This window comes from Sinocyclocheilus grahami, unplaced genomic scaffold (genome assembly GCF_001515645.1).
Source record: "Sinocyclocheilus grahami isolate Dianchi unplaced genomic scaffold, SAMN03320097.WGS_v1.1 scaffold782.1, whole genome shotgun sequence".
Lineage (NCBI taxonomy): Eukaryota > Metazoa > Chordata > Actinopteri > Cypriniformes > Cyprinidae > Sinocyclocheilus > Sinocyclocheilus grahami.
In genome coordinates, this window is record NW_015505961.1 from 191,938 (window position 1) to 210,632 (window position 18,695).

General features: G+C 38.6%; 1 protein-coding gene across 1 annotated transcript in view; it reads left to right on the forward strand.

The window, feature by feature from the left end:
- The window catches only part of fbn2b (fibrillin 2b), an 86,374-nt gene extending 67,908 nt beyond the window's left edge, over nt 1–18,466 (forward strand). Inside the window, exons 49-60 of the mRNA XM_016246061.1 lie at nt 963–1,085; nt 1,179–1,310; nt 3,399–3,524; nt 5,995–6,201; nt 7,446–7,571; nt 9,281–9,403; nt 9,526–9,642; nt 9,749–9,877; nt 10,956–11,075; nt 11,153–11,384; nt 15,297–15,456; nt 15,596–18,466. Coding sequence (XP_016101547.1) covers nt 963–1,085; nt 1,179–1,310; nt 3,399–3,524; nt 5,995–6,201; nt 7,446–7,571; nt 9,281–9,403; nt 9,526–9,642; nt 9,749–9,877; nt 10,956–11,075; nt 11,153–11,384; nt 15,297–15,456; nt 15,596–15,970 — 1,970 coding nt within the window. The 3' untranslated portion in view covers nt 15,971–18,466. The remainder of the gene's footprint in view (nt 1–962; nt 1,086–1,178; nt 1,311–3,398; nt 3,525–5,994; nt 6,202–7,445; nt 7,572–9,280; nt 9,404–9,525; nt 9,643–9,748; nt 9,878–10,955; nt 11,076–11,152; nt 11,385–15,296; nt 15,457–15,595) is intronic.
- The last annotated feature ends 229 nt before the right edge of the window (nt 18,467–18,695 follow it).

Below are 18,695 nucleotides of genomic sequence, written 5' to 3' on the forward strand. Positions count from 1 at the left end.
TATCATTTAATAAAAAGTGTTTAATTATTAAACTGTTCACAATTTTTCAATAAAATTTAGCCATTTTAATGTTGGCAATTTAATAAAAATATTGAATCATTTTATTAAGATGTTTTCTATAAATTAGATTTCATAAATACAATTTTATAAGAAATTTTATCAAATTTAATTTTGATCATTGAAATCATTTCATAATTAAATGTTCTAAATTTTATAAAATGTTAGTCATTTTAATTTTGTATATATGTATAATGTAATAAAGTGTTTATATAATTAATAAATTGTTCACAATTTTATTTTATTTTAATGACTGTTTAATTTAATAAAAATATTGATGAATTTTATTTTAAAAAAAAGTTTCATATAAGTGTGTTTGTGTAAATTTGTTTACTTTACATTATTTATATAAAATACCAGATTTATTTACCCAAGAAGCATAATTGAATGGATACATAATTTATAGTAGCGGTCAACCGATTATCGGCCTGGCCGATTATCAGCACCGATATTAAGCGTTTTATGGCTATCGGTATCGGTCATTTGCCTATAAAATAATTCCAAAGCATTTAAAAAAAGTTGTCAAAGCCCCTGTTATTCTTAATTTTGACATTTTTATTTTTATGCCAGACATATATATCGGTTATCAATCTACCTGATCTGTAATAGTCAGTATCATCCCTGAAAAACACATATCGGTCAACCCCTAAATTATAGGGGTTTTTGCATTTTTTATATGCATCTTAATAAAGTATTAATATATTACACAATTATACTTCTTAAGTGAATACATTTTGCTTTAAAGATCTAACACAGTTACACTTAAATAAATGATGCTTGTTTTAGGGTTGTTTAGATGTTGCTACTGGAAAATAAAATAAATGTGTTTTTTGTCACATACTACATTCATAAAGTGGTTGTTTTCTCTTACGATCTGTGTGTTCATCTTTATTCTGTGTGTTCAGACATTAACGAGTGCACGGTGAACCCGCTGCTCTGCGCTTTCCGCTGCGTCAACACCTTCGGCTCGTATGAGTGCATGTGTCCGACGGGATACGTGCTGCGCGACGACAACCGGATGTGCCGAGGTCCGTATGATGATCCACATCATCATTATACACACACGTGAGAGTGCAGGTGATAATCGTTACTCCTCTCTCTCTCTCTCTCTCTCTCTGCAGACCAGGATGAGTGTGCGGAGGGGCTGGACGACTGCGCCTCCAGAGGAATGGCCTGCAAAAACCAGATCGGCACCTTCATGTGCATCTGTCCACCCGGCATGACGCGCCGGCCCGACGGAGAGGGGTGCATGGGTGAGAAACCAGCGCGAGTGTGTGTGTGTGTGTGTGTGTGTGAGAGAGAGAGAGACTCGCTCAAGCTCTAAAGAGAGAACGATGCCTGTGTGTCGTCATCAGAAAAATAGACAGTAGTTCAAGAGAACACTCATGATTTTCAACTGGTGGACGAGAAAACTGGTGAAAAAGACCAGAATATTACAGAAACTAATAGTGACTAATAATTTTGCATGAGCAAAAACATTTTCTTCAGGAAATGTAAAAATATGGTTTGTTTTTACTAGCATAACACTGAATGTAGTAAATATTGTATTTCATCAAACTATATTTACTTGGGGTACATTTTTTGCATATGCATTTTTTAAATATTTATTTATTTATGATGATGATGATGATGATGATAATAATAATAATGCTTTAATATTTCATTTAATTATTATAAAACAATAATAAATAATATTTGTTTAGTAAAAATAATAATAACTTAAAGGGGTGGTTGATTGTGATTTCACTTTTTTTAACGTTAGTTAGTGTGTAATGTTGCTGTTTGAGCATAAACAATATCTGCAAAGTTACAAAGCTGAAAGTTCAATGCAAACGGAGATAACGTCTTTTAAAATTCTGGCAGTTTAATGCCTACAAAAACGGCTGCTAGAGACTACAATGAGGTACTTCCTGGGTTCGTGACATCACAAACCCAGATAAACCCTGCCCTCGGGAACATGCAGCAAAGGGGGCGAGGCCTGCGCTGCTTTAAAGAAGAGGAAACTAGAGGTGCACGTAAAAATATGTTCATATAAGAATCGCGTTTCAAAATCAATGTTCTAAAGCAGCGGTTCTTAATACTGTTTCTCGTGTCCCCTGCTCTGCATCTCTCTCTCTCATATTCAGCTCAGCTCCAACAATGAACTGTTACAATTATACACTTATTTTCAAATAGCTATGAGAAGTGTATGCAGTATGCAGTTGCCATACTGTATTAAAGCTTTAATCAGGATAAAACCGTATATTAAAAGCTAACATAAGCAGTAGCATTTACAAATAACAGCGTATCTAAAAGTATGAGACAACAACAAACAAAAAAACATAGGCCTACCATTAAAAGCCATGCTTGCACAGGTTCTGCACGATCCCCTTCAATAATATTCTCTGCTTCTCAATCGGGCTCGAACTGATAAGCGATATTAATGACACTGTTGTTTACAATACAACCGGAGCACATGCCGCTGAGGTGAGGGGCGGGACGTTTAGACACGCACTAGAGACGGTTTAGCCAATCACAACACACTGGGCTAGCTAACCAATCAGAGCCCATCGCCTATTTCTAAGGGCGGGGCTTCTTAAAAACAGGAAAAGATCAGCCCGTTTCTCAGAGAAGGGACAGAGCAGTGTGGAATAAAGGTAAATTATGTGAAAAATATTTCGTTTTTTTTTTTTTTCAAACTAAGCATTAACACATGTTAGACTGCACCCCATAAACACAATCAAGCCAAGAAAAAAAAACAGTGAACCACCCCTTTAAAATTGTATGCAATATTAATATAAATTTGTGCATGCATTTTTAATAAAATATAAAATTATTATTATACAAATGTTATTAAAATCATGTAAACCATTTACCCTAGTACAAAATACAATAGTCACTACAGTCTTGTTACTCCAATTTTTTATAATATTGCACAAAATATGAATTTATTATTATATAAATATGCTAAATTAATACCAAATAAAAACACAAAAATAAACAATAATATTATATAATGTATTATATAATATAATATTGTATTTTTCTGTATAGTACAAATACTACTTCAGTATTTTATGCAATATTAATAGAAATTGGAGTGACTGAAGTAACTATTGTATTTTGTCAAATACAATAATAGGTGTAATAATAGGTCAAATTTTACCAATATTATGCAATTAAAATCTGTATCATTTTTATTTGATGTTACCTAAACCATTTTCTGTATTGCATACTGGATATCATTTAAATTTACACAAGTAATTTAGTAATTTTTATATAGCATGTGCTCATGGTGCTGTTGCCGTCTGTCTTGTTGCATAAGTCGTCTCAGATCATCTCTCTCTCTCTCTCTCTGGCAGATCTGAATGAGTGCCGCAGCAAGCCGGGGATCTGCAAGAACGGCCGCTGCGTCAACACCGTGGGCAGCTACCGCTGCGAATGTAACGAGGGTTTCGAGCAGAGCTCCACGCGCACAGAGTGCATCGGTAAGAGCCAGCGGACAATCAGAACGCAGCTGAAAGGGCCAGCGGCCAATCAGAACGCAGCTGAAAGGGCCAGCGGCCAATCAGAACGCAGCTGAAAGGGCCAGCGGCCAATCAGAACGCAGCTGAAAGGGCCAGCGGCCAATTGTTATTGTTTTTCTATTGTGCCTCTTTTATTTCTCTAGTTTTTTGGCCTAATAATATCTAGCAAAGGGACTACCAATGAAAACTAGCCTTCGGGCTAATTTGAGTACATTTACATTCAAGAATATTGATTAATGTACACTGTCCCTTTTTGTGAAATAAATAATTTATTTTTTTATTTTATATAGCATGTGCTCATGGTGCTGTTGCCGTCTGTCTTGTTGCATAAGTCGTCTCAGATCATCTCTCTCTCTCTCTCTCTGGCAGATCTGAATGAGTGCCGCAGCAAGCCGGGGATCTGCAAGAACGGCCGCTGCGTCAACACCGTGGGCAGCTACCGCTGCGAATGTAACGAGGGTTTCGAGCAGAGCTCCACGCGCACAGAGTGCATCGGTAAGAGCCAGCGGACAATCAGAACGCAGCTGAAAGGGCCAGCGGCCAATCAGAACGCAGCTGAAAGGGCCAGCGGCCAATCAGAACGCAGCTGAAAGAGACAGCGGCCAATCAGAATGCAGCTGAAAGGCGTATCTAAAAGTATGAGACAACAACAAACAAAAAAACATAGGCCTACCATTAAAAGCCATGCTTGCACAGGTTCTGCACGATCCCCTTCAATAATATTCTCTGCTTCTCAATCGGGCTCGAACTGATAAGCGATATTAATGACACTGTTGTTTACAATACAACCGGAGCACATGCCGCTGAGGTGAGGGGCGGGACGTTTAGACACGCACTAGAGACGGTTTAGCCAATCACAACACACTGGGCTAGCTAACCAATCAGAGCCCATCGCCTATTTCTAAGGGCGGGGCTTCTTAAAAACAGGAAAAGATCAGCCCGTTTCTCAGAGAAGGGACAGAGCAGTGTGGAATAAAGGTAAATTATGTGAAAAATAATGCGTTTTTTTTTTTTTTCAAACTAAGCATTAACACATGTTAGACTGCACCCCATAAACACAATCAAGCCAAGAAAAAAAAACAGGGAACCACCCCTTTAAAATTGTATGCAATATTAATATAAATTTGTGCATGCATTTTTAATAAAATATAAAATTATTATTATACAAATGTTATTAAAATCATGTAAACCATTTACCCTAGTACAAAATACAATAGTCACTACAGTCTTGTTACTCCAATTTTTTATAATATTGCACAAAATATGAATTTATTATTATATAAATATGCTAAATTAATACCAAACAAAAACACAAAAATAAACAATAATATTATATAATGTATTATATAATATAATATTGTATTTTTCTGTATAGTACAAATACTACTTCAGTATTTTATGCAATATTAATAGAAATTGGAGTGACTGAAGTAACTATTGTATTTTGTCAAATACAATAATAGGTGTAATAATAGGTCAAATTTTACCAATATTATGCAATTAAAATCTGTATCATTTTTATTTGATGTTACCTAAACCATTTTCTGTATTGCATACTGGATATCATTTAAATTTACACAAGTAATTTAGTAATTTTTATATAGCATGTGCTCATGGTGCTGTTGCCGTCTGTCTTGTTGCATAAGTCGTCTCAGATCATCTCTCTCTCTCTCTCTCTGGCAGATCTGAATGAGTGCCGCAGCAAGCCGGGGATCTGCAAGAACGGCCGCTGCGTCAACACCGTGGGCAGCTACCGCTGCGAATGTAACGAGGGTTTCGAGCAGAGCTCCACGCGCACAGAGTGCATCGGTAAGAGCCAGCGGACAATCAGAACGCAGCTGAAAGGGCCAGCGGCCAATCAGAACGCAGCTGAAAGGGCCAGCGGCCAATCAGAACGCAGCTGAAAGAGACAGCGGCCAATCAGAATGCAGCTGAAAGAGTCAGTGGCCAATCAGAATACAGCTGAAAGAGCCAGCGGCCAATCAGAATGTGGCTGAAAGAGCCAGCGGCCAATTAGAACATGGCTGAAAGAGCCAGCGGCCAATCAGAATGCAGCTGAAAGAGTCAGTGGCCAATCAGAATACAGCTGAAAGAGCCAGCGGCCAATTGTTATTGTTTTTCTATTGTGCCTCTTTTATTTCTCTAGTTTTTTGGCCTAATAATATCTAGCAAAGGGACTACCAATGAAAACTAGCCTTCGGGCTAATTTGAGTACATTTACATTCAAGAATATTGATTAATGTACACTGTCCCTTTTTGTGAAATAAATAAATAAACAAATGGGGACATGTGTGCACAAATCGCATGAAACCGAATGCTAAAACTGAATCAAATCCCCAATTTTCATTTAATACACAATTTAATAATTTAATACACAATTTCTGTTTTAAATTAGAATAATTGTGTCTAACTGGCCTGTTGTGGTTGTCAGATAACAGGAAGGGCTTCTGCTTCACGGAGGTCCTGCAGACGATGTGCCAGCAGTCGTCCACTAACAGAAACACCGTCACGAAGTCGGAGTGCTGCTGTAACGCTGGCCGCGGCTGGGGCTCGCTGTGTGAACTCTGTCCTCTGCCCGGCACCATCCAGTACAAGAAGATGTGTCCGCTCGGACCCGGATACACCACTGACGGCAGAGGTCAGACATCTCCGCTCTTGAAGAGATTTCATTGAGCGACAGCTGAGAAAATTAAAACAGCTGATCAATCTCTATAATAATATCAACAGTAGCTTCTTTTAGACCAATGCAATGATGCGCATGTATTTATTAAATATCAATTTAGAAAATGTGTGTTACTTTTCATATTTGTTTATAATTATGAATATTTACATTAATTAATATTTTAAAATAATTTTATTGTAATACATTTTTATTATAATGCCTTTCGGACAAACTATCAAATATATATATTTTTTTATTCGTGATATATGATAAAGTGCTTGGGATATTTAAATATATTTGAAATATTTGTATATTCATGTTTTATTCATATTTCAAATTAATTTTTTTAAATACATTTATTTATATCAAATGTAAATATTGTGATTTTTTAAAAATATATATAAATTCAGAAATTATTTATTTTTATATCTATAATTATAAATGTTTACATTAATGCATTTTTTTGATCATTTTATTATAGTGAATTATTTATCATTATAAAAATAATTTTGGACAAATATATTGGATGTGGATATTTACTGGTAATGTACATGGGAAATATTTTAAATATATTCATGTTTTGATTAATATTTCAAACAAGTTTATGGATATTTGAAATGTATTTAATAAATATACACATTTATAAAATATTTATTCATTTTTATATTTATAATTATTCATGTTTACATATTTTAGTCATATTTTATTGAATTATCTGGCACTATAATAATTTTGTAGAAATTATACAAAAAGCACATCCATTTCTTTAGTTTGGATATGCATATGGGTAATATGCATGGGAAATATTTGAAAGAGAAAATTTTTTATTTTTTATACATATATATATATATATAAAAAAAATAACATTGAATTTATTATTATTAATATTAATATTAGTACTGTTTTTAAATAAGTGCTATAGATAGGGATGGGCAAAAAATCGAATGCGATCGCAGGCGAATCATTGCCGATTTTGAACGCGATTTTGTGTAGCTTGTCAGTGAACTACGGCTCTGTGTAGTAAATGGTGCTCCATCTGAAAGCACGTGCTGGAGATTTACTACTAATCACAGAACCGGCTTTACTGATGAGATGAAAACATGAAAGCTCTAGCTATAGATGTTTAGTTAGAAGTACTTCATTGAAATTCATGCATTTCTTTTAGATGTAATATGCATATTTGGATTTTTTTTTTTACAATATCTACTGTGTTTTTGCAGACATCAACGAGTGTGAGGTAATGCCTAACCTGTGTAAGAACGGCCAGTGCATCAACAGCGTCGGCTCCTTCCGCTGCCATTGCAACGTGGGTTACACCGATGACTTCACTGGCACTTCCTGTGTCGGTACGTTCTCCTCGCTCACCGTAACCCTTATTTAAGACAAAGTGTGATACGGTTCTAAAAGCCTGTTTTTGATGCAATACTTGATGCTTTTCAATTAGATATGGACGAGTGCTCTCAGTCGCCCAAACCTGTAACGCTGGCCGCGGCTGGGGTTCGCTGTGTGAACTCTGTCCTCTGCCCGGCACCATCCAGTACAAGAAGATGTGTCCGCTCGGACCCGGATACACCACTGACGGCAGAGGTCAGACATCTCCGCTCTTGAAGAGATTTCATTGAGCGACAGCTGAGAAAATTAAAACAGCTGATCAATCTCTATAATAATATCAACAGTAGCTTCTTTTAGACCAATGCAATGATGCGCATGTATTTATTAAATATCAATTTAGAAAATGTGTGTTACTTTTCATATTTGTTTATAATTATGAATATTTACATTAATTAATATTTTAAAATAATTTTATTGTAATACATTTTTATTATAATGCCTTTCGGACAAACTATCAAATATATATATTTTTTTATTCGTGATATATGATAAAGTGCTTGGGATATTTAAATATATTTGAAATATTTGTATATTCATGTTTTATTCATATTTCAAATTAATTTTTTGAAATACATTTATTTATATCAAATGTAAATATTGTGATTTTTTAAAAATATATATAAATTCAGAAATTATTTATTTTTATATCTATAATTATAAATGTTTACATTAATGCATTTTTTTGATCATTTTATTATAGTGAATTATTTATCATTATAAAAATAATTTTGGACAAATATATTGGATGTGGATATTTACTGGTAATGTACATGGGAAATATTTTAAATATATTCATGTTTTGATTAATATTTCAAACAAGTTTATGGATATTTGAAATGTATTTAATAAATATACACATTTATAAAATATTTATTCATTTTTATATTTATAATTATTCATGTTTACATATTTTAGTCATATTTTATTGAATTATCTGGCACTATAATAATTTTGTAGAAATTATACAAAAAGCACATCCATTTCTTTAGTTTGGATATGCATATGGGTAATATGCATGGGAAATATTTGAAAGAGAAAATTTTTTATTTTTTATACATATATATATATATATAAAAAAAATAACATTGAATTTATTATTATTAATATTAATATTAGTACTGTTTTTAAATAAGTGCTATAGATAGGGATGGGCAAAAAATCGAATGCGATCGCAGGCGAATCATTGCCGATTTTGAACGCGATTTTGTGTAGCTTGTCAGTGAACTACGGCTCTGTGTAGTAAATGGTGCTCCATCTGAAAGCACGTGCTGGAGATTTACTACTAATCACAGAACCGGCTTTACTGATGAGATGAAAACATGAAAGCTCTAGCTATAGATGTTTAGTTAGAAGTACTTCATTGAAATTCATGCATTTCTTTTAGATGTAATATGCATATTTGGATTTTTTTTTTTACAATATCTACTGTGTTTTTGCAGACATCAACGAGTGTGAGGTAATGCCTAACCTGTGTAAGAACGGCCAGTGCATCAACAGCGTCGGCTCCTTCCGCTGCCATTGCAACGTGGGTTACACCGATGACTTCACTGGCACTTCCTGTGTCGGTACGTTCTCCTCGCTCACCGTAACCCTTATTTAAGACAAAGTGTGATACGGTTCTAAAAGCCTGTTTTTGATGCAATACTTGATGCTTTTCAATTAGATATGGACGAGTGCTCTCAGTCGCCCAAACCGTGTAACTTCCTGTGCAAAAACACCGAAGGCAGTTACCTGTGCTCGTGTCCCAGAGGATACATCCTACAGCCTGATGGGAAGACCTGCAAAGGTTAGCTCATAATTAATGTGTACATTTTTCCTTGCTGCGATTAAAATCTGATCGTAGCAATAATCCACCCCAATGATCAAACCAATGTGTGCTGATATGAAAAACTGCTTATTTCATCCCAGATTTGGACGAGTGCTCAACCAAGCAACACAACTGTCAGTTCCTGTGCGTCAACACGATCGGTGGCTTCACCTGTAAATGCCCCTCAGGCTTCACGCAGCACCAGACGGCATGCATAGGTGAGTGATATGAACTCAAACCGCCCGCTAACATTGCCTAGCCCAGAGTCTAAATAATTGAGCGGGTCATTTGGAGCTAAAATTGCCTCCATGATTCATCTCGTAGACAACAACGAATGCAGCAATCAGCCAAACCTATGTGGCTCCCGCGCCTCCTGCCTCAACACCCCCGGCAGCTTCAACTGCGAGTGTCAGAAGGGCTTCTCTCTGGATGGCACAGGAATCAACTGTGATGGTAGGTTTCCCATTATGAGCCCATTTGAAATATTTTTGCACTAAGCGCCAATGCAGATATCACTTGTTAATATGTATATATAATATATGTTATATGCTTTTGTTGAAACCATCTGTTCACATTAGTTCATAATCGTGTTTAACAGCAGAATTTGTGGTGGAAAAACTACATTACCCATGATGCTTTACAGAAAATTCCACCAATCAGAGTTGTGGTGATCAAATCGTGCTTACAGAGGTCTTTAGCCCCACGCACTCCCACAAAGCACCGCAAATGACGTTCAAGCCGCACTCAAAATACTTAAATAAGTGCTGTCAAAACGCTTTAACGCAGGCGATTAATTTTTTCCCGTTTAGCGTGTTCAAAATATTTAATGCAATTAAGGCAGGGGCGGATCTAGGGTTGGCCACCCCACTCACAACCACTGCTTCTGTCTCTTTTTTCTGGAAAACAATTGCATTTATTTAGACACAGAACCTCTTTACGACCATATCAAACGGGAGACTTTTCAAATGCACACTCCAACTTTAATTTCAGAAAAAATGTGCGATTATTTAGTGAAAAAAATGTAATCGATTGACAGCACTAACTTAAATACAAATTTTACTTTCTTTTTTAAGTTCCGAGTATACTTCTTTTTATGCGTTCTGCTCCGTCTCGCACACAGCCGTGTCAACGTGGCTTTTAAAGCATATTCAACGCATCGCAGTACCACCTTGTGGACTCGTTCTGTCTCAACATTCACCTCACGCCTGCGCTGTTGTACGCGGATGTCCGCGGACACTTCTGATTACGAAAATTGCATCACACGGACAGTGCACGGACCGTCACGGATCATGAATGCCCGAAGTATACTTTGGTATACAGATTGTAATTTGCAATGCTTCATGGAATTGTTCGGTTTGGTTCATGGCTTATAATGCTTTAACAAAGCATTTTTCAAAATCCCAATGGGAAAATTGATTGAAAAAGATTATAATTATGGAACCAACACTGCTAAGAAGGTGGACAGGCACAAACACAATCTATGCCACCATATATTAGAATCACATGCTAACCAGATTTTGGTTTCTGACAGACGTCGATGAATGTGGCGGAAACCACCGGTGCCAACACGGTTGCCAGAACATGTTGGGAGGATATCGTTGCGGATGTCCGCAGGGTTACGTTCAGCACTACCAGTGGAACCAGTGTGTGGGTAAGTATTTCTACGCAAATGAAAAGCGATTTTCAGTTGCGCAGTTGTTCTAATTTCTGTGTCTTCCTTCCACCCAGACGAGAACGAATGTGCCGGGAACCAAGTCTGTGGGTCTGCATCTTGCTATAACACTCTGGGCAGCTATAAGTGCACGTGCCCGTCAGGTTTCGACTTTGAGTCCTCTGCTGGCGGATGCCAGGATGTTAATGAATGCAACCTGAACAATAACCCCTGCAGCTATGGCTGCTCCAACACAGATGGAGGATACTTGTGCGGATGTCCCGGAGGCTTCTACCGAGCAGGACAAGGGTGAGTATTTAGGCTAGCCTGCTCATATTTGTTTATGCCACAAGTGTGCATTCCTGCTCCTGGAGGACAACTTTCTTTCAGTTCAGCTCCAGCTTTCTCCAACACACCCACCTTGATGCGTCTAGTAATCCTTTACTAGCTAGTTCAAGGGGTAAAATCTAGGAAGGTGGCCCTTCAGGAGCAGTACTGGATACCCAAATAGTTTGAACATACTGTACACTATATAGTAGGGAGGTCAACTCTGGTCTTGGAAGGCCACTGTCCTTCAGGGTTTAGCTCCATCCCTAAACAAACACATCTGAAAAATCCAACATCCAAGCATACTTGAACATTCAGAATCATTGGCAAGACTTTCTGTAATATGTCAGAACATGACCACAGCATTTGCTTCCAGTCAGACAAAACACCATCAATAGCTGCTTTTCCACTTTCGGGCCAGTGCGATACATTGATCATAATTAGAGGTTGACCGAAATGGGTTTTTCTCTGGCCGATGCCGATATTTAGAAATATATTTAGATATTTAGGGCAGCCGATGTATGATGCCAATTTTTTTGGCCGATATGTTTGAGTTTGAGTAAATGATTATTGCATGGTACAAAATAGTAGTAGTAGTAATAGTAGTAGCCTAATTAATAGTAATAATACATGGCTCAAAACTTGAGCACCTTCTCAAAACAGTTCTGAAGCATGCTTTTTGTTTATGTTTGCTGACAGACACCAGTGTTTCCCAGACTTGCAAATGAAAATTAATTCTCTGCCAGCAGGAGGCGCTGTTGGAGCAGGAGATATAGCGGATTCCCTGGTAACGGATATAATCTAATAAGTGCTGCGCTCACAAACGCTACTTTATCAGGCATTACAGGAAAGACTAAATGAAAATGACATCGAAGCTTTTCTGAAGACGGTCGGTTCTTTTCAAAGAAACATTCATATAAAAACACCCGCGCTGCATTTTAATTTTGAAACGTGCAGTTCTCAGTTTATTCAACGAAGCATAAGCCTTTTGGAGAATCTATTTGTGGCGGTCAGTTTTGATATTGTGATGAGCCGCCACAAATAACTCAATGTATGGGAAACACTGGACACTGCTATAAGTCAAATGGCCATAATCTAAGTGATAACAAAAATAAAAGAGTTCACGCATATTAGACAGCCTGCTGCTCATAACTGCTTAAGAGTGCGCTGGCCATGAGCGATGACAATGTGGATGCTATTGTCGGACCCACAGACACAGAAGTAACGTGCACGTTATAATCAGCCCAGAAGTTTCGTCTGAATTGCACGTGTTTCTGCTTTCACATGCAAATGACTTGTTACACTTATGAATATGATAAGCATGGTCGGCATCAATTCTAGTAGGGTAAAACGTAATTACGCTTTCGAAACTGTCTGTTTTGCCCTGCCATCATTAGCCAATTGCTACTCAAAACTAGCCAAATCGCATTTCAAGGGGGTCTCCAGTTAAAAATCACGTTCCGGGGGGTAAAATACACATTTTTTGGCGGGGTTCCCCTGCTAAAATTCACATTCCAGGGTCTAAATATCATGTTATTGGAGTCGCTTCATCCCGCGGCAACAGTGTTAAACTAGCCCAATTCCGAGGGAAAACCGCACACTTGGCAACACTGGTCACGCAGCCAAAAAGAGATGGGTGCGTCTCAATCAGCTCCCGAGCTCGTGAATCAGTAGATCATGTACACGAATTCGGTCACTGGAGATTCTCCGGTACAGTGTCCCACAACAACGCTTAGCTGCCTGCAGATGCGCCTGCCTATAAATCAGCCTAATTTGTAGCACAATAGGCCGATGCCGATTTAAAAAATGCAAAAAATCGTCCCGATTAATCGGCCGGCCAATCAATCGGTTGACCTCTAATCATAATGAATTAATTTGTCAGGATTGAAAATTAGCCACACAGCAATAAAGTGATATTTTCCATTATTTCACAAAAGAAAGAGGACACATTTATTCAGTCGCATCTTGTTTTTGTTTATTTGTAGTCACAGTATACATCTCATTTATAAAGAATGATAATTTCTAAAATTTTCCATCAAAAATACGACCTGAGTAGCAGAGGGAGCTCCCGAAGAAAAACTATGATTATGATAGGCTATATTTTATAACATACATTGAGCTAAATATGAACATCAGACAGTAAGGTATGGACACGAGACTTACTGACAGATAAAATGTGTTACTAAATAAACACACGATTGTGATAGCCTATGTGATTTGTCTGATTTCTTCAAGGAATCGTATTTACCCTGTTGATGGCTAGCACATAGTCCTTTGCATCACTTATAAATGTTTCTGCCTTGTATGGGGATCATAATCTACATCGGATCTCAAACAGAATTTATTTCAAACACTCGCTGCTGTCGGAAAGTGAGTTTTGAGCTAAAATTATTTTAAAAGTCTTTAATGTTGGTGTTATAGCTGTTAACTAAATGATCCACGGCGCTGACACTCTCCAGACTTGGAGAAACTTCGCCTTTGCTCATAACCACTCCTCAAGCCCGAGCTGGTCCGCTTTGGCCCAAGGTTTTCGGCGGGCCAAAAAACCTGGCATGATAAAGCCCTGGAAGTGACAGTGGAAATGTGACTGGCCCTGGCATGCACTAGCACGCCCGCTTTTGGCCCGACAATGGAAACGTGGCTAATGAGTTCCAGTTACTGATCTTGACAGGATTAGTTTGTAGTCTACTTTATAAAGAGTTCCAAAGTGTTCAGGTCTTTCCTTGGTGAATGGAAGGGGATGCCTACATACTTTTGCCATGTAGTGTAGAACCATATACTTGCCTGAAACTTAAAGGCTCTGTCCTAAATTCCACTCATATCCCTTATCCAAGTTCACATTTTGGTGATGCACTCCTACACAGATTGTCAAACGTGTGGAGTCCACACCAGCATGGGCTCAACAAGGGTGTAAGAACCCTTCTAAATCCTAAAACGGTGCCCGAGCTGGTCCGCTTTGGCCCAAGGTTTTCGGCGGGCCAAAAAACCTGGCATGATAAAGCCCTGGAAGTGACAGTGGAAATGTGACTGGCCCTGGCATGCACTAGCACGCCCGCTTTTGGCCCGACAATGGAAACGTGGCTAATGAGTTCCAGTTACTGATCTTGACAGGATTAGTTTGTAGTCTACTTTATAAAGAGTTCCAAAGTGTTCAGGTCTTTCCTTGGTGAATGGAAGGGGATGCCTACATACTTTTGCCATGTAGTGTAGAACCATATACTTGCCTGAAACTTAAAGGCTCTGTCCTAAATTCCACTCATATCCCTTATCCAAGTTCACATTTTGGTGATGCACTCCTACACAGATTGTCAAACGTGTGGAGTCCACACCAGCATGGGCTCAACAAGGGTGTAAGAACCCTTTTAAATCCTAAAATACTCTACAGTCTTGTGGACTCCATAGACCTATGCAAGCAAAGACAGCAAGTCCACATTAAGTGCAAAATTTGGGGCAAGGCCTACACCAGGGGTGTCCAACCTGGTCCTCCAGCACCACTGTCCTGCAGAGTTTAGCTTCAGGCCCAAGTATTGTGAACCAAGGTTATAAAAGTCTTCAGGATTGCTAAAACTTCCAGGCAGGTACATTTGGACAAGTTAGCGCTAGACTCCACAGGGGTCTCCAACCCTGCTCCTGGAGAGCTACCATCCTCCAGAGTTCAGTTACATCCCTAATCAACCACACCTGAAACAAGATATTCAGGGTTACTTGATAATTACAGACAGGTGTGTTAGAGCAGTGTTGGAACTGAAGTTTGCAAAGACGGTATCTCTCCAGGAGCAGGGTAGATTCCTGCTCTAGAGGTTGTTGGCCCTCCAGAACCAGGATTTGGAAATCCCTTCCCTGAACTGTATAAGTGCAAAGAATGTATTAATGTTTCACCTTTTTCGTTTCTAGGCACTGCATCACAGGAGTGGGCTTCCAGGGTCAGTTTGGCTCAGAGGGAGTGGATGACGAAGAGTCATTGTCACCAGAGGCCTGCTATGAATGCAAGATCAACGGTGACCTTGGAAAGAAAGGTCGCCATAGGCGTAATACTGGCGATAATGAGCTCAAGGTACTTTTGAGTACTGTCCTTCTCTCTTTAGTTGTCTTGTTATTAATATGGCCACACTGCTAACCCTGAAAGGGTATAATAGACTTAGATCTATCAGAAGCTACTTCTAAGGTTTCCAACTGTTCTGTCCTGCCCTCAGGAGACGGTGAGCTTGGCCAGCATGGATGTTCAGACCTCTATCCCCATGAACCTCAGTCTGGCACAGCTGCAAAACAAGGAACCCCTACTTGAGTTGCTTCCAGCCCTGGAGCCGCTTGAGCACTATGTGCGCTACGTCATAATGCATGGAAACCAAGGTGAACACTTCCGCATCCTGGAGCGTCACGACGGGAAGAGCGTTCTGCGGCTGGGCCGAAAGCCACCCCCTCCAGGTTTGTACCGCCTGGAGATCGCCAGCTTGCGTCTGTTCGGTCCACGCAAACTTCAGCAAATGGAGGACCAACATGACAGCGACTACTTGCTGGGCGAGATCGGCGACGCACTGCGCATCAAGCTGCACATCCACCTGCACTGAGACTGACCCTTGACCCCGTGCCCTTCACTGCAGGGCGTAGGCTCTGAGAGACTGTGTCCATTTACCGCCATGTTTTGGGTTTGTTTTTATTTGCCGTCCTTTCATATCAGCGCCCACCGACTCCACCAGGTTGGGTGGAATATGTACATACACCACCTTAAATTAGCAGGAGTGCATTAGCACTAGCACCCACTTTTACCAGAGGGACAATCAGAAATATCAGTCGTAAGGACAAATTAATTTTAGTACAGCTACTACAGTTGTAAACTGTCAAAATGATCATGTAATGACATTCAGTCTTTAGTGCACATAAAAACGTTGCATTATAGATGAAGAAAATATAATGACTATTCACTCATCTCAATATCTCAGTGCAAACTGGGGTCAAAGTTTATTCCATTCAGTATTTAGTGTCATTTGTCAAGTATTGTACTGTTTTTGAAGAAAAAAAAGGTCACACAAAGGACTGCAGCAATTTTTCAGGTTTAAACGAGAGTCGAGGGTTCAAAAGGCTTATGGTTCTCAAAACTGAAATGCGTCTTTTTACATAAGATTTCTGGGACTTTCTGGAGTGTTTGCATGAGCTGCCACATCACGTTACCTCATTTTACACAAGAACACACACAAATATATGTATGGCAGTTAGGACAGGAGTGGTGCTAAACACTCAAAATTTGCACTGGGCCTCCTCTGCGTATTTCATCAGGGAAAATTCATTCCAAAAATGGCAACGACTGTCTAAAGGGTTTTCGAATATGCATGCGATGTTGCACAAACTTGGCATTTACATTTGAACCATTTTCTTCTCCATACTTGTGTGCTCTTGTCGGTGTATTTGACAAAGACGTGCTTGGCAAACAGAGCACATACGAATGGAGAACTGGAAGCCTGCTGGGTAAACCAACCAGAGGCCATTTTTGATTGCAGCTGGAGACGTGCAGTCTCAATGGTACATAAGGATTGTTTGGCAAGCCGTCCTCCAAAACACTCCAGATATGGACATGCAAACACACATTTTCAACTTTCAAGTGTGGGAACGATGACAAACTGACCCTCGTTTCTTAGTTTCTCAGAAACCGCGAGCAAACAAGGTGCTAAGATTCCAACTTACGCTGTACTACGAACTGATTTGTGGATCGCAATCGTGACATTTCCAAAGGTCTTTTGTGTTTTATTTTATTTTTTATTTCGTGTGTGATTGTCTTTTGTACTGTCTCAATGCTGAAAAATCAATACTATCAAAGCTTGTTGAAAATTTAAATTGTATATTTTAAAGTGAAATGTAGTTTTTGTTTGTATTTCTTCTTTTGTATTCTTGAGCATCAAGACTGCCAAACCAAATATTTACTTGTACACATTAGATAAATAGCTTTTAAGAGCTGTTGACTTTGTTTTTCCTCAGAATACGGACAATTAATGATCACCACGTCCTTATTTTACTGTCACTGAGCACTACGTGACAGACGTCACTGTTTACATGAGCTTGTCCATCAATCATCTAAATGAATAATACTGTAGTTTATTGCAACGACCAGCAATATTGGACTGTTTTCATAGGCTGTAAACAAAGTGATTTTGGTGCTAGAATGACAAAACTGATTCTTGAACATCACAGTAACTGCACTGTTTGACAGCCTGAGCTATATTTATGCATAACCATTTGTCTAACATGGGAACTTTGTATACTTTCATATCTTTTGTTTTTGTTGATGCCACTACATGTAAAAGAGCGAATGTGCGTGACTGTACTGTATGTCAAAAATCAGTAGCAAACTTGAAATAGTCATCAAGCTAGTGTTGAGTTACGAACTTCAGACCAAAGAAAGTGGACCGGGTCGCTCAGGATGTCGTCCCATACCATAAATCTCAGAGGTGCATTGATTAGGGCATCTGTATGAATTTTTTGAGCCATAAAGATCCATGACGGAGAAACCCGAGTACCCCGTACACGGCTAATCAGTAATTCCAAATGCATTGTTTTTATACCATTTTCGATCCATCTGTTAGATCCGAGTGATCCGCACAATGTTTGTGAACATCTGTACGAAACAACAAATGGCAATAAAACAACATGGGTTATATTTTTAAACCTTTGTCTTTCTGTTCTCTATGTGCAAAGGCCATTTTTAGCCGCATTAAAGAGATCTAGCGAGTGTATCCAAGTGGAAGCCTTAAGTGAATAAACCCAGTTTTATTTCAGACAAAAGGGAATTAGGAAAATATCCAATCTACTTACAAAACTCACAAAGCAATGCAAGCTCCTCTGTTTCTTGGCACATCAACATTCTTTGCACATCTGTCCAAATGAGAGCTACAAATTCAAGACGATTAGCAAAAAGGGAACTCCAAATCCGAGTCGGGATATAAAAATAATGCTTTCGGTCGATTCTAAACCTCTCTTAGATCACAACGGTTTCAGAGAGCTCGGCAGATTAGCAAACAGATAACCAATGACATGAACACCCTCGAGATATGAGAACATATGGCTTATATACACATAGTCAAAGGACAGGAAAGAGTCAAACAGCAATAATACAAGGACTGACACTCGGTTCCGAAGTCTTAAAGGGATTTTTGCTCCAAATCCAGAACATCCTCAGAAATGTATAAAGCACAGAGTTTAGAACGGGTCTGTCGAAGGCAGCAGGTATGTCGGACATCCTCTGACTTTCCAACAATACTGAAGTTTTCCTTAAAGATGTATTTCGCGCAAAATTACCATGCT